This window comes from Sinocyclocheilus rhinocerous, unplaced genomic scaffold (assembly GCF_001515625.1).
Source record: "Sinocyclocheilus rhinocerous isolate Xijiao unplaced genomic scaffold, SAMN03320098_v1.1 scaffold1588, whole genome shotgun sequence".
NCBI classification, from domain to species: Eukaryota; Metazoa; Chordata; class Actinopteri; order Cypriniformes; family Cyprinidae; genus Sinocyclocheilus; species Sinocyclocheilus rhinocerous.
Window position 1 is genome coordinate 248436 of NW_015648510.1, and position 14572 is coordinate 263007.

At 40.3% G+C, this 14572-nt stretch overlaps 1 protein-coding gene across 6 annotated transcripts in view; it reads right to left on the minus strand.

Annotated features, from left to right (window-relative positions):
• Positions 1-774: 774 nt before the first annotated feature.
• Positions 775-14572, minus strand: part of arhgap21a (Rho GTPase activating protein 21a) — a 99814-nt gene continuing 86016 nt past the window's right edge. For 4 of the 6 annotated variants that reach the window (XM_016514388.1, XM_016514385.1, XM_016514386.1 and 1 more), the window contains 17 exons: positions 14409-14555; positions 14213-14312; positions 14056-14098; positions 13474-13593; positions 12740-13039; positions 10693-10757; positions 10458-10606; positions 10030-10172; positions 8688-8846; positions 8522-8600; positions 8271-8344; positions 8088-8177; positions 7400-7525; positions 7251-7292; positions 6805-6910; positions 3528-3559; positions 775-2567 (listed from right to left, as the gene is read on the minus strand). In XM_016514388.1, the coding sequence (XP_016369874.1) occupies positions 960-2567; positions 3528-3559; positions 6805-6910; positions 7251-7292; positions 7400-7525; positions 8088-8177; positions 8271-8344; positions 8522-8600; positions 8688-8846; positions 10030-10172; positions 10458-10606; positions 10693-10757; positions 12740-13039; positions 13474-13593; positions 14056-14098; positions 14213-14312; positions 14409-14555 (3383 nt within the window). In that variant the 3' untranslated portion in view covers positions 775-959. The remainder of the gene's footprint in view (positions 2568-3527; positions 3560-6804; positions 6911-7250; positions 7293-7399; positions 7526-8087; positions 8178-8270; positions 8345-8521; positions 8601-8687; positions 8847-10029; positions 10173-10457; positions 10607-10692; positions 10758-12739; positions 13040-13473; positions 13594-14055; positions 14099-14212; positions 14313-14408; positions 14556-14572) is intronic. The other 2 variants (XM_016514390.1, XM_016514387.1) reach the window with 1 other exon arrangement.

Here is a 14572-nt window from a genome sequence, read left to right on the forward strand (position 1 = left end):
TGCAGACAGGTTGAATGAAAATGCAAATTGACTCTATGACAGGTGCTTATAGAGAAGCAGAAATACCCCGCTAACCCTGATGACCCCGATACACAAAGTGCTGTGCAAATTTTCTGACACCCGCTTGCCACAGAGAAATAAAATCAAATAGTATTTACAAGTTTTCAAACAGACATTCAGATTTTTGTGTTTGCTATGGTGCTTATTTCGAGTCCAGAGACAACAGAGCTGGTTGCAGATTCTTATGCTATTCACTGCTATTTAGCAAACTAATTGTGTTTGAGAGTGCCACCATGTCATTTTATGTAACAGCAGCGGCTATAGGGACGTCACAAAAAGCGCAAATCTTACTGGTTGGCCAGTTTTCTTCACAATGTGATGGAAAAGAGATTTGTCGCATGGATGGCATTGCGAAAGTTCATGTCGGTCTAAACCAGGGCAGGGCAACTTCGGGCCTGGAGGACCACTGTCCTGCAGAGTTTAGCTCCAACCCTTGTCAAACACACCTGAACAAGCTAATGAGGCCCTGTCCACACGAATGCGGTTATTTTTAAAACCGCAGCTTTTTCTACGTGGTTATGCCGTTCGTCCACACGCAAATGCAGCACCAGTTCACTGAAACCGAACATTTTTGAAAACGCCTACCAGTGTGAAGATTTTCAAAAACTCTGGTTGCAGTGTTATCGTGTAGACAGGAGTTTTTGGCTTGTGACGTCGGCGCCTGCGCTGTTATCTCCGCCTACTGGAGACTTTTTCAGGCTTCTGATTGGCCAACCACAGGACAGTGGCCCTCCAGGACCGAAGTTGCCCATCCCTGGTCTAAACAGATGCATTACCAGTTTGTGTTTGTGAAATACGAAAATGCATAGAATTTTCACACCTAACATTCACCTTGGTTTGAACAGGCCTTTATACACACATTATGATACTCTTACACACATGCAAATTATTCTTTTGTTTTAAAGATATTGGTAGAATCGTGAGCGCACCACTTGGGCTCCTGACAATTTTTGTGGATGAGCATCAGCTCCAGAATTCAAACTGTTTCTGGATTTGCCCTTTGATGCGCCTCCGTTTACTTGTTCAGAGCTGGACTGGGGACATGGAGAAGCAGAGGGAGTCAGTCGCTCAGCGCTCCCTGCTTCGGCCTCTTCCATTTCTGTCTCTATCCCATCTTGACCTTTCAACTCTAGACTGGCCTGGGAGCCCTCAGTTCGATGACGCTCACGAGCAATCCAGTCCCGGATAGACACATCCTGAGAGTCGCACTTGGGTTTGAGGTGCTCCACAGAAGACATTTCGGCACCTTGGTCCACCCCGCCCTGTTCCCTCCAATCGTGAATGACATCTAGTTCAGCAAAGTCCTGCTGGCCACCCATAGTATGCCGTCGACGGATGCCCTTTTTCTTTCCACGTGTCTCCGTAGAGCGGGTCTTTTGTGTGCCAACTCCAAACATGTCATCGGCAGAGGCACGTAGACGGGACCTGAGTCTCTCTGTGATTTTAAGATGCCACGCTGGCTCAACGCGGTCCGATTCAGTACGCAATGAGGCACTAAGGCTGCCGGTGGAACGGCCTCTCTTCATCACCTCCAGAACTCGAGACAGTCTATTTGATTCATTCATGCTGACCCCTTGATTGCCGCTACCAGCCCCTGCCTCCACAGATGAATCGCTGTCCGTCTTTTGTCGAAGGGATCGCCTCCTGGTCAGAGAGTCGCATTCTATGAGCTTATGGGAGGGCAGCAAGCGGCAAGCTAGTTTGGGTGTGCTGTTGCCAGCATCTTCTGTGGATGGTATGTCTAGTCCAGCGATGCCAGGGCTAAACATTGGGAAGTCACTCTCACTGTCAGTTTCCATCGGTCGTCCCTCACTGATGAGTTCACTGCGCTCGTCATCTGCCTCGTCTCCTCCCCGGCTTTCTGCCACAGACTGCACCTCTGGACTTAATGTGATGGACCCCACTCCTGTCAGAAAGGTGGTAGAGGAAGTGGTCGAGTAGTCCGACGTAATAGAGCTCACCTCGGCAGTTAGCAAAGCCCCCCCAGGAGCAGGTAATTGCTCAGGGGCCGGTGATGTTGTGCCCCATTTCCGAGGTCTGGTTCTGGGTACGGAGGCTCCAGAACTCATGGTGCCCAAGTCTGAGGTGGTCTCATCTAACTGTGAGGAAGGATCTGAGAGGGTGGATCTGGTGGTGCGACGGTTGAAACCAGGTGAACATGAGAGCTTGGGCGAGGGGGAGAGAGCGGAAGAGGGTTTGTCTTTCATAAAGAAAGAGTTTCTGTGCTCCATCTTGTTCTTCGGGGTTGACTCTGCACTTATCTTCTCTCCAACAAGTCTTCCGCAGGGGCTGGACCTGCCTGCCACCTCCTCCTGGCTTTGGCGGTTCTGCTTTTGAGTTAGGTTATCTTTCTTGGTGAACAAGGTATCAAGGTCGTCATCAGAGCTGCTGGGTTGCAGCTTCTCCTTGTGCTTCTTTCGTTTGCGGTTGGCCGCAGCAAAAATGGAGGAGACTCGTGGCTGAAGGAACTCGCGGCTGCAGTGGTCCTTCCCTGATCCCCAGGAGCCCTGGATTGAAAGAGAAAGCAAGAGTGACAGACTCAGTCACAGGGAAAAGAAAACAACTTTGTAAACCAAGGAGCCATAAAGCACAAAGGCCTAGCAAGGAAACATGGAATAAAAAGCCCAACCGCTGCCCTCGCAGGTGGCTAACCCAGAGTACTCCACCTGCTTCTCTGATAGCAGCACAAATCAGAGGTTGAAGGACTGAACATAGAAAGAAACATTAGAGACAGTCACAGAGCTCCAAATGAGGCCTCTTTTTCAGAACAGCCACATAGCACAAGCAGCACCCGCAACACCAACAGCACTGCCACATGGAAAAAGCTGCATGGCTTGCATTTGAAATCAAAGCTGGAGCCAGATGACAGAAAAAGGGATGGGAATCTTAATCCATTTAATGGCTCGTCTAGTACTTTGGGAGTTAGAGGAAGAGTCTAATTACACGAGATCAACTGTATTCCCAACATTTATCTTCATGTCCACCAACCTAACATAGTAATGGTTCTTGGTTGACAAAGTGATGTCTTAATTCAGTGAATGCCAGTCAGACATTAATTCAGAAACTGAATGTGCTGTTTTAGACTTGAGTTTGAGAGGCTGATTCATTAAAACATTAGATCCAAGTTATACGTTAAACATTCAAGAACTGTTAAAAGAGCTGAACAGCATGAATATATTTCAGTTGCAGTAGTTTCTAAAAAAATGGTTCTCAATTCCCACCCCTAGGCAGAAATGCTTAGTGCACCTTCTAGCAACATCTCACTTCCCTGTTACACTGAATGCAGGGCATGTTCAAAGCATGACATGATGGCCTCTGATCCATCTGTCCAGTCTCTTCAAGATGGCAACTGGCTCCCAGATGCTGCTTTGGGAGTGGTGGAGCATGTCAGCCTGGTGCAAGAACTACACTCACCCACTATACCTGCCCTATCAGAGAAGTGGCCTCGTCCCAAAAGTCAAACTCACCTTAGATTTAGCAGAGTCACTGGTTGGTGAATCTGTGGAGTAAAGAAAAATGATACATGGTTAGTGACTTGCACATGTCCTTCTACTGATCTCAAACAAACTCATATACAGAGAGAAGGTGATAAGCAGAGAAACATATGCATGAAGAAAGGGTGTGCATGACGACGAGAGCAAGCCAAACAACGAGAGAGAGAGGAACGTCGAGGAACATAGTTCAAAAGCAGGCATGCATGCAAACGAATGAGTGAGCGCTGTTTTACTGTAACGTTCAAATACATATTCACCAGTAGGGAGCAATCGTTCACGTGTAAGACCATCCAGCAAACACAGACAATATGGTAACATGAATCAGGAACAAAAGAAATGTTTGTGGTTGCAAAAGAGATCAGCTGGACTTTAACTTTTTTATGAAGGAAAATCTCCAACTAATAGGATGCATGGACCACAGAGTACACACAAAATGATGCATGTCTTGCAGGCAGTGTCATTGACTGATGTGACGTCATTGAGTGACATCTGTGTTATAATGACCTATATGGAAAATTTATAACCATCTGATTCTGACATGCTAAGATCCTTAGAAGCAGATATACATAACCTATGATTATAAGAAGAAACCAGAGAGAAATGTAATTATCTTTACATTTTAAGTAGAATTTAATATAATTTCAAGTAATCAGCAAAATGTTGTACACAATGAAGTATTGTGGCTATATAAATAACCAAAAGTTAATCTGTATAAAACAGCAGCCCCACTAATAATACAACCACGTAGATAACTTAACAACTCAAATAACATTTTTTTTTTGTAAAGCAGACTTAATATAAGGGCTACAACTAAAATACAAGTTTTTACATTCATTTAAAACACTTCTAATGACTGCATTAAAGTGCATTACTGTACATTTTTAAAAACAAGTTGAAATTATTTTCTGCATGTCACAGATGTTGTTCACACAGCTCAGCTTGTTTTGAGCCTGGATGTTCCGTTAAGTGAATTTTCTAATGGTAATTGGAAATTTTGCATGTCAACAATTAATTCTACAACCCTTTCCACTCGGAGCTCAAGTACAATGTGTGTGATTCAGAAATGGATGTTTAATGACAGTGCTGAGGATGTTCTGATGTGTGCTGTCGTGACCACAATGAAGACGAGACACTCAAGGCATGAACCAAGGTCAGAACTGACAGGGGTCAGAGAGGGGCTAGCTACGCAGAAAAGATGACACTATGGGAAGACAGAATGCCAGCAAGGAAAAGTTAAAAGAACCGATTCACTGCTGTCTTTGCTCTCATTTCATTTTCCATGGCAAAGACTACAAATTTTGGAGGCTTATTTCTTCTGTGTCGAGCCGAGCCCCCCTGCACACCCCTTGGTGGTGACAAATGGTATGACCGAGTGATATTCAGAGCCGAGTAGCATTACCATGCTGTCTCTCCGTTTGGTCAGCGTTCAGAGAGAGAGAGAGGGGCGAGAGATGGCGAAGAGCCTTTGAGACAGCAGCACTGCTCTACGCCAGGTAAACTCACAAACCACACCCCACAGAACCCAACACTTCTGCTGCGCTTTCCCTTTGCACTTTTTTGTTCTCTTTTCTCAGTCGTCCACGTCATAAAATGCGAGGGTGTCTGCAGACTAGGCAGCTACACTGCGGGCAACAGTCCTCCCTCTTCCTACAGTTCCAGCTGCCCATCACGGACACTATCGAGTCCATCAGTGACATCAAGGTGTGATAGACTCCGCCCACTTGTCCTGTGTCAAGATCAGTATGTGTGAATGCTGGGAAAGCCTTTAGGACACGCGACAGAGGGGCACTAGGGACAGAGGGATCAGAGATTGGCAAGCGTGTTCTGCGGTTTGGCCTTAGCTGTTTGTTTGTTCTCTCTTGGAGAAAGAACATGATGTGTTAGTGCAGCAGTTGGCAGAATTACAGAGACGACCCAGTGGAGTTTGAACGGGCAGAGAAAGAGACACACTAAATGGGTGAATCTCACGGAAATGGTTGTATTTCACCCCAAAATCAAAAGGAAAAATCTGAAATTGTTATCTGCACAGGGTAAATGAAGCCTATTCCAGACACCATTAAGTTATTTTGCATTATAATATTATTTTCATAACAATTAAGGATCTTTCAAGTCATCATTCTCATTACGGTAATGTGCCCAAATGTTTCACTTTTTTTTTTTGTATAATCTCATTATTGTCTCCCATTCTTCTTATTGTTGATTCTCATAAAACATCTGATAACACTTTATTTTAAGAACCAATTCTTACACAATTAGTACATATAAAGCACATGACCATATTTTAGAATCCACCCCATACCTAAACTTAACAACCACCTTACTAACTTTTTAATAAGCAGCAAATTAGGAGTTTATTGAGGGAAAACTCTTAATTAATAGTGAATATATGTTCCATATTGTGTTACCAAACATGTTTATTAATATTCTTTTTTGCATTGTAGTAAGGTGGGGAGGAAATAATTGAAAAAAAAAATCTTAATGTTAAAAATAGCCTTCATTTTTCTTTTGCAAAATAAAATTTCATTCTTTTTTTATTTTTATTTTTGGGTGAAATATGACCCAGCCATGTCTTTGACAGGTTTTGTGAGATTCACACAAACATGACAAATGAGCAAAACAGAAATGGGATAAAGACAGTTGCAGAAATTTACATAATTGAAATTAAATCAGCTAAAGCATGGAAAGTAAAAATCCAAACCAAATAATTCAATGTCGCACAAAGCAAGCTTCTGTAGGCAAAAATGTCTAATATCTTGCCTCACAAACTCACACAGGCTTTGCAATTAAAGGGGTCATATGATGCGATTTCAATTTTTCCTTTCTCTTTGGAGTGTTACAAGCTCTTGGTGCATAAAGATAATGAGTAAGGTTGCAAAGACTAAAGTCTCAAATCCAAAGAGATATTCTTTATAAAAGTTAAGAGTCAACCACGCCTACCTAAAACGGCTCGTTCTAACACACCCCACATACCTACGTCACTATCTGGGAAGATTTGCATAACGCCACCCAAATGTTCCCACAGCACAGAAAAAAATCTAAGTTGGGAGAAGCTGCTCCTGTTCTCAGAAAAGCAAAGCATTTTTTTAATCAATATTAAAATAAAATGTTTAAACATATTATACTGTAGTTTTTTTTTAGTTTTTTTTTTAGCTCACATCATAAGGTGTGCTCTTAGACATAATTATACTTTACAGAAGGGTGTAAAAGGTGAACCCGTGTCAGAGAGTGTCCAACCAAGGGCACATGTTACCTGACACTTCCCCTGGAGAGGTGCCTGTCTGGCCGATGTTGGTAAGCAGGTGGTCAATGTTAGGCACAGGCTGGGACTCCACAGCACTCTCCTCCTGGACCGTAGTCTGAGCAGACATAGAGAAAAACAATTTAATGGATCTGCAGTGATTCAAAGTAATGAAAAGAAACTAGACTTTAACGGTTCTTGCTCATACAAAATTTCGCCAGGTGTTTTCAGTGATTTTTAGTGTTGTTTAGTTCTGGGTGGCTGCTAGCTGGTTACTTACTCAAAAGCGCATATCCACAGTTATGGATAAGATATACACTCAAGTAGTTTAAGGGTTAATTAGGGTTAGGGGTGTGTTCAAAACCCTGATGCCAACCTTAGCAAACACAACTAAAAAGTAAATAATAATAAAAAATAAAAAAATAAAGAATGAAGAAAGCAGCTGTACTAATACACACCGTAGGTTCCTTGTCACCCTCCTCAGTGAAGAACCAGTCGTACTGCAAGAGAGCACCAGACTGCATTCAGAATTATTTCACCAATGCTCAAATACCTGACACATCTGGGACAGTGTTTTCATTTTACATGAGAAAATTAAAGAACTCACATGCTGAATGAGCGTTTCTACAATCTTGTACTGGTCTGGCATGTGTGTCACCATGTGAGTCATATTGTCTTCAGATGTTCTCACCAGTGTTGGGCCAAACACAATAGCCAGATTCCGTGGCTCCATCTGACACAATGACAAATGAGAAAGATGAGACATGTCTCTCTTTCATATATAAAAAACACAAAGTGAGTGTACACGAAGGACATATTCTTTTGAATGTCAGGGATTATGACCAATGCACCAAATATTGCTGTTTTGTTTACATGTTTCATTCATGTTCTTCTTCTGTAAAAATCATCAGTGCACATTATTACACAGTAACTTGCTATGCCTATAAACACTACTTTCCTTTTGGTTATCATCACCAAGCCCTCCCCTCCAACTACATATGCCCATGCAATCAATTTTTGATGCATAAAATCAAGTCCCAGCACTTTTAAATATCATATTTCACTCAGAAAATAACAACTAAAATGAGCTGCAAACTTCATTTAATGCTTTCCTTTAAAAAGAGCTTTAAAATAAATATCTGGACCACTGAAAATCTGGGGAAAAGCTTGAAAACATGTCTCGAGAGCCCTGTATTATGTGTTCTGTTCCATTCTGTTGCACGTCATCTTGTTGTTTTTGAACGAAAGCGCACATTCTGTGTGTACATCCCTGTGGACTACCAGAAATGTTTTACCTTGTTCTTTTCCGAGTTTTCAGCCACGGTTTTGAGATGTGCCGAGAGGAACTTCAGTGTTTCGTAATGGTGATCAGGCAACTCGTGAAGCTGAAAAATGAGAAGTTTATTTAGGGTTGCCATAACAAACAGTGAAATTATTAGCACTACAAACAAATGGTAATTAGGTAAACAGCTTCATACCAGTCTTTTGAGCACTTTGAGTCTCTCTACAGGATCCTCTATTCTGTTGGCATCAATAAAGTCTGCATATCTCTCTACAGAGGGCATACCATGAAGGAAAATTACTTCAACTGTCACATATGTTGAAATTGCATGTCTTTATCACTCACAGCCACTAGATGGCAAACTTCACAATTAATGTTGAGCAAGTGCAAGATATATAAATCAAATACGAGTCCCCCAAGCAAGGGAATTCCAACAAGGACTTTTACCATTAGTGAAGAGAGGTTCAGGAAGTTTTCGGAAGAAGGATTTGAGTAAACTGCTGATCACATTCAAGTCCTTCCATTTCTGTGGGGAATAGATAATATATTTAAAAAAAAGGACCTTAAGGAAGAAGCAAAGAAAATGTTACGGACACATGAACTATAAACTCACATCATCCTGAATATCGATGTCGCCCATGCCCTTGTTATTGAGCTCTTCCTGCATGATGGAGATGGCGGCATTATTTCCTGGCACTCTGTAAATGCCAGTGTATTCCAGTCCTCGTTCTTCCACAAGCTTGCAGCACACTTCAACTATCAGAGGAACAAACTAAAACACACAAAGAACAGTCACATGCCTGCAAGCCAATCTAAACCTCTAAGACTGCACACCATATGAATGTGTGTTGCTTACATAGACAAATATGACTCCAAAATCAGCAGTATGAAAAACGTAGCAGGTTCCAGTACAATTACATTCATCCCACAAACTAAACAATTACTCTTTAAACATTATTAAACACCCACAGCTAAAAATATCACTACTGTAGAGTTCACTCCCTTGTGAAAAAGTGTGCTTAATTGGACTGAATGTACACCTGTATTTTTTAAAATATATATATACTTGCAGATAATATATTAATGAAATTAGTTCACTTAATTACAGTACACTTTCATGACTGTCTTTCTTAACTCAGTTAACTACACTTTTAAAAAGTGCACTGTGGAATGATGTACAATTCAAAGTTTTACTTTAAAGTGCATTTTAAATTAATTTTAAATAATCTGTTAATAATTACACTTATTGTGATGTGTTGACTAACATACTAAATCACAAGTAAAGTAGCTGATTATAATTTTAACTGTAGTGTGTTATTCAATATTGCATTTAAAATTAATATATTTTATAGTATATTCAGTATATTCAGCAGTACACTTTAACCATATCTCAAAGACAACACAATTATAAATTACATGGTAACACTTTATTTTAAGGTGTCCTTGTTACACATGTTACACGTACTTACTATTTTAATAACAATAAATTATGCATAATTACATGCAAGTAACCCTAAGCCAAACCCTAATCCTAACCCTAACCTTATAGTAAGTATATGTAGTTAATTAATATTACTCAGTACTTAAATGTATAATTACACAAATGAAACAAGGACACCGTAAAATAAAGTGTAACCGATTACATATAAAGATGTACTGAAGTCGTACTTACAGTAAATGGCAAAAAATCACAGTTAAGATCAGTTTATTTATTTTAAAGTTAATCTATAATGTATATTCATTTAATTGCAATAAACATGCTATTACAGTGTTGAAAATCATATTCAGTTAACACTTAAGTATATTCTTCTAAATTATATTATTTCAGAAATAAGTACTTTTTTATACACACACTACAGAGTACTTCTTTTTCACAAGGGACAGCTTTAGATTGTCACTGAAATCAACTAAGCCAAGTGCAACAGTGAGAGAAAGGACATTCTTTGTGGTCTTACTCTGTTGGTCTGAGCTGGAGGGCAGTCATCTAGTCTTACTCCAAATGTGATTCCATGAGACGATTTCTTCTCAAATGGCTTTCTCATCAGTCCAGGGATGCCCTTCCTCCATGTGCCCTTATCTTTTGGTGGACTGGTTTCATCTATTCACAGACAACCATAATAAGAATTTGTCATAGAGACACTAGGCCTTAAACTTAGTGAGCTATATACCTTCTAAGGCAGCACCATAGCCAAACAGAAACAGCACTAATGAAATGACTTCTGACTCACTTAGTTGATTACAGTAGAGTTTGATGTTAACATGTTGCTAAGCAAAATACTCTAAGCACAAAAATACTTAACATACACAAGCACACGATACATTTTTATTGATACTCAAAATTACTGAATACAACACAAAGAGTAAGTACCCTTGATTCTGTTACCTTTGTGCATGGCTTTCCTGTCGTGGTCCTTGTTTGGTGAGTGAGGGCTTGTGGCTTTATTCTCCCCTTTACCGCCCAGTAACGTCTGCCTGATGCTCAGGGACTGACGGGACGCTCTGGGTGAGGGTTCTATCTTACTGCTAGGTGGACTGCAACACACAAAAACCAGGTTAAGATGTCGAAAAGGAAGAAGACTACAAAAATTGATGGGAACCCTTCCACGTTTCCTTCTTACCTCATTAGAGTGTTGTACTCCTTTATTTTCCGGTTGATGAGGTCTGTGCTAGTTACAGTTGCATTCTACAAAAAGAAGGAAATAGAGAAAAGGAAGACAAAAGCTGGTGTCAGACGAGTGGATGAAATATAAGAGTGGAATCCCCAAACACACCAGAGGGCGTGTGGATAACCCAGTGCTGTAAGAAGACGTGCTATAAAGAAGATACAATGGTTTTCCTGAAGTGTTACTATTTATTTTCAAAAAAAGCCCTAGGTTATGTTCAGCTATTGTAAGAAAGTTCTTTAAATAGGGTCTTTTTCCATGATTCATGAGGAAGTCCAAAACATCCACCATATCTATATCAGGCACTAGATAGACTTACCCCATGATTCAAAGATGAAGTGTGGTTTCTGCACCACTCACGTTACTAAACGAAACTGCAAAAATGACCATTATTTAATTTTTAAACACACGTTTCCCATCTGCCATTGGTCAGACAAACCCATGGTACTGGCTGAGCCAAAGTTAAGTAAAATGTATTTGTAAAGCACTTTTCACAATTCACACTGTTTCAAAGCAGCTTCTAAAAAAGTCACACTGAATGTTTATAAAGTCTGAAAAGTCTGATTCTAGGACATGCCTTAGCATTCAAAGGTAATTAAGGATTTAGATAACGCTCAGTTTTGTTCTAAGTGAGGGTGTACAATACTCAAAAAGCATCGATGAGGATATACTCGGTTGTCTTAAGTGAAAAATAGCTGGTTGTCAAAGAGTCTGATGTGAGTTTAAAATTTTCCATTATTTTATAACATTATGTAGTTTTAATTTTGTTTCTAGTTTTCAACACTGGCAGCATCACTTGAATAAAGTCTATGCCGAAATATCATAATAAAGATTCCCCAAACTTCAAATTCATCAATGCCACTTTGTTGAAAAACTCTTTCTTGCAAAGCATGTGTATGGTTTATAAGGTACATAAGATTGTGTTTTGTACATAAGAAAGATATTATTTTACTGGACAAGAATAAAAAAAAAACTTTTTTATAGTAAGACAATTATATAGTAAGATTCACTGTTTAGGCCTGATTCACTCTTTAGGCCTGCCACATTGATCTTTAGCACACAAGTACAGATGTTTCTGGAGAGTGATATGAGTTGTGCCAGCCAAAGTATGACATCTCTCGTCTGGTGTGCGAGAATAGAGGCTTGTATACAGGGCCGTTTCTAGGCATAGGCGAGCTAGGCGGTCGCCTAGGGAAATAATAATGCAATAACTGACACTTTAAATAAATGTTTCAAGAAACAACAACAAAAAAATTGAACAAATAACAGAAAGACAAAAAAGTAGCCATTGATAATATCTAAACAATATGTAGTATAGTATCCAAATCAAAATGTAATAAAATTAATTTATGTGTGATTTATGTGTAAATTATGTGCAATGTCTTAGCCACTAGGGATTGTTACATAGGGCTATACAGGCATCTAGTGGCAACACAATGATATTACAGATACTAAATTGTGCAACATGTTTATCTTAACAGTCAATTTACAAATAATGCATTCAGATTTGTGGAACTCAATGCACTGAATCTCCACAAATTAGTGTCGTTACTATGACAACCAATTTGAATGTGACAAGCAACTGGTGTCTGAAAAGAATTATATATATATAATTGGGGGGGGGCAATAGGGATTTCGCCTAGGGCGTCAAATTGGCTAGAAACGGCCCTGCTTGTATAGAGAAGACATGCAGGTGACTTGATGGGAGAGAATAGGGGTTAATGGGAAGAGATCTGGATGCAAAAGTGTATAACCTGCATTAGCACCACAGCTCAACATGTAGGAGCATGAGTGCTAACAACTAGGGCTCGGCACCAAAAAAATAAACTTCCAAGCATCCAAGTCAACATAATTGGGATAGTGAAGATGTACATAACTGGGACACTGAAATATGAATTCTAAAGTCACCACCTTATTGTCAGAAAAAGCTTCTTTATTTGTACGTAAGAATTGAAATTGTACTTGGATAAAAAAAAGTGTGTTATGATTACTGATCATTCACCTCTTCATCCATGTTGCTGTTCTCTTGAATGACCCGGATCCAGGACAGCATTTCCTCACGATCTTCTGCCTGGAACAGGTATTCACAGTCTGACGTTGTCAGCCGAAGTACGTTCTTCCGCTTTGTGTCGCTGTAGGAGATGTCAATCAGACAGGCTTTGATGCTGATTGGCAGAGGCTCTTCTTCGATCTGGGAGTTGGCATTGGTTTGTCCGTCCCTCTTGTCCTTGTACAGATAGAGGCAGTGGCCACGAAGCACAGCGTAGATCTGCTTCCACGACCGCATGCTACTGCTAACACGCTGTAGAAAAGACAACCGAATTATGAGTTAAAATAGCAAATACAGAATACACAAGTTGATAAAATTTATAATTTATAGCAGCTTCTATGATTTTACACCCTTAACCATGGTCAAATCACTATAATCTACAGACGTATTGTTTAAATGTAACCCCATATTGTACATGCGTTTGACTTCATCCGAATGGTGTAAAATATGACAAGATCTTACAAGACAAGATTTCTGGCACTACCTTTGCCAACATTAAATGTTTCTGAAAGCCTGCCAGCCATTCTCATTCATTCAGAGGTGCAAAGACTCGTTGCAACATGTTTACAATATGACAAGGACTCCTACAGCATCACAGACCAGCATGCTCTGGAAACACTTTCATTCAGTATTGGGACCAGGAACAAGAGAGATCTTGTGAATTATGGTGTTTAGTGGTGTTGTACCTTTCCCTTATCTGAGTTGAGCTGCCGGAAATGAAGTGGACCCTCTTTTGTGGCATCAGTGAAGACATCTGAAGTAGAGTCTCTCCTAGAGCCAGAGTCCTCAGATGATCTGTCAACAGCCTGAAACACACCAAACATGGATTAACCAGGATTCATCCTTTTAGACAACAGCTATTGAAACCCCTATGAGATACTTTATCAGTTTGGTAACTGGAAGACCACTGAGTTCAATATTCAGTAATCAAATTGGACGAGAAGTCAGATTACAACATTTGATCATAAGCAATGCTAAAGGTTTAGAAAATAATACAAGTGCTTGGTTACAAAGTCTCTTTCCATCTCACTATAATCATTTTATGTGCTATTCATTGGCCAAAAAAGAGAAAGAAAAAAAATCTGAATTTGCATACAGGTCAGGGTGCATGATTAACATATTTTAAAAAGAATTGGCACAAAATTATCATTGGATTTTCAGACTTAATGTTAGCTGGAGATCAGATGCCAACAAGACAGACATTTATCTAAGGTGTGAACTAATAATAATTTGTCATGTGTTATCTTTATTACAGCAGTCTCACTCACCTTTCTAAGTCCCTTGAATCCATGGGTGTGTTTAAACGACCGCCTGTACAGACACAGTAAACAGAGAGATCATATAGTGCGAGAGACAGCAATAGAAGAGGACTGACTCTTCAACCTTGTGGTAGCTTATGACTTCATGTCCTGATTGTAAACGTACCCTCTCTCTTCTCTGTAGTTATCCAAGCCCTCATCGAACGACCTGGAACGCTCCGTTTTAGTTCCAGAATCTGATTCCAAAATCGTGAGTCGTAAGGAATCTAGGTTGGAGATATGGGAGAACTCATGGTTAAAAACAAAAGCACATTTTTTGATGCTACTGAGATATTGTATGTGTTGGCAGAGATGTTCCTCACCCTGGTCGTGGGACAGCTGTCGGCGTATTACGGGAGATGGGGAAGTTGGACTGGGTGGGATGGTGGTGATGATAGGTGTTCTGGAAATCACGGCAGATGCAGGAATGTGTGTGGTGTCATGGTCGTTACTGGAGCTTGACGGCTCGTCTGATGCCAACAGACAT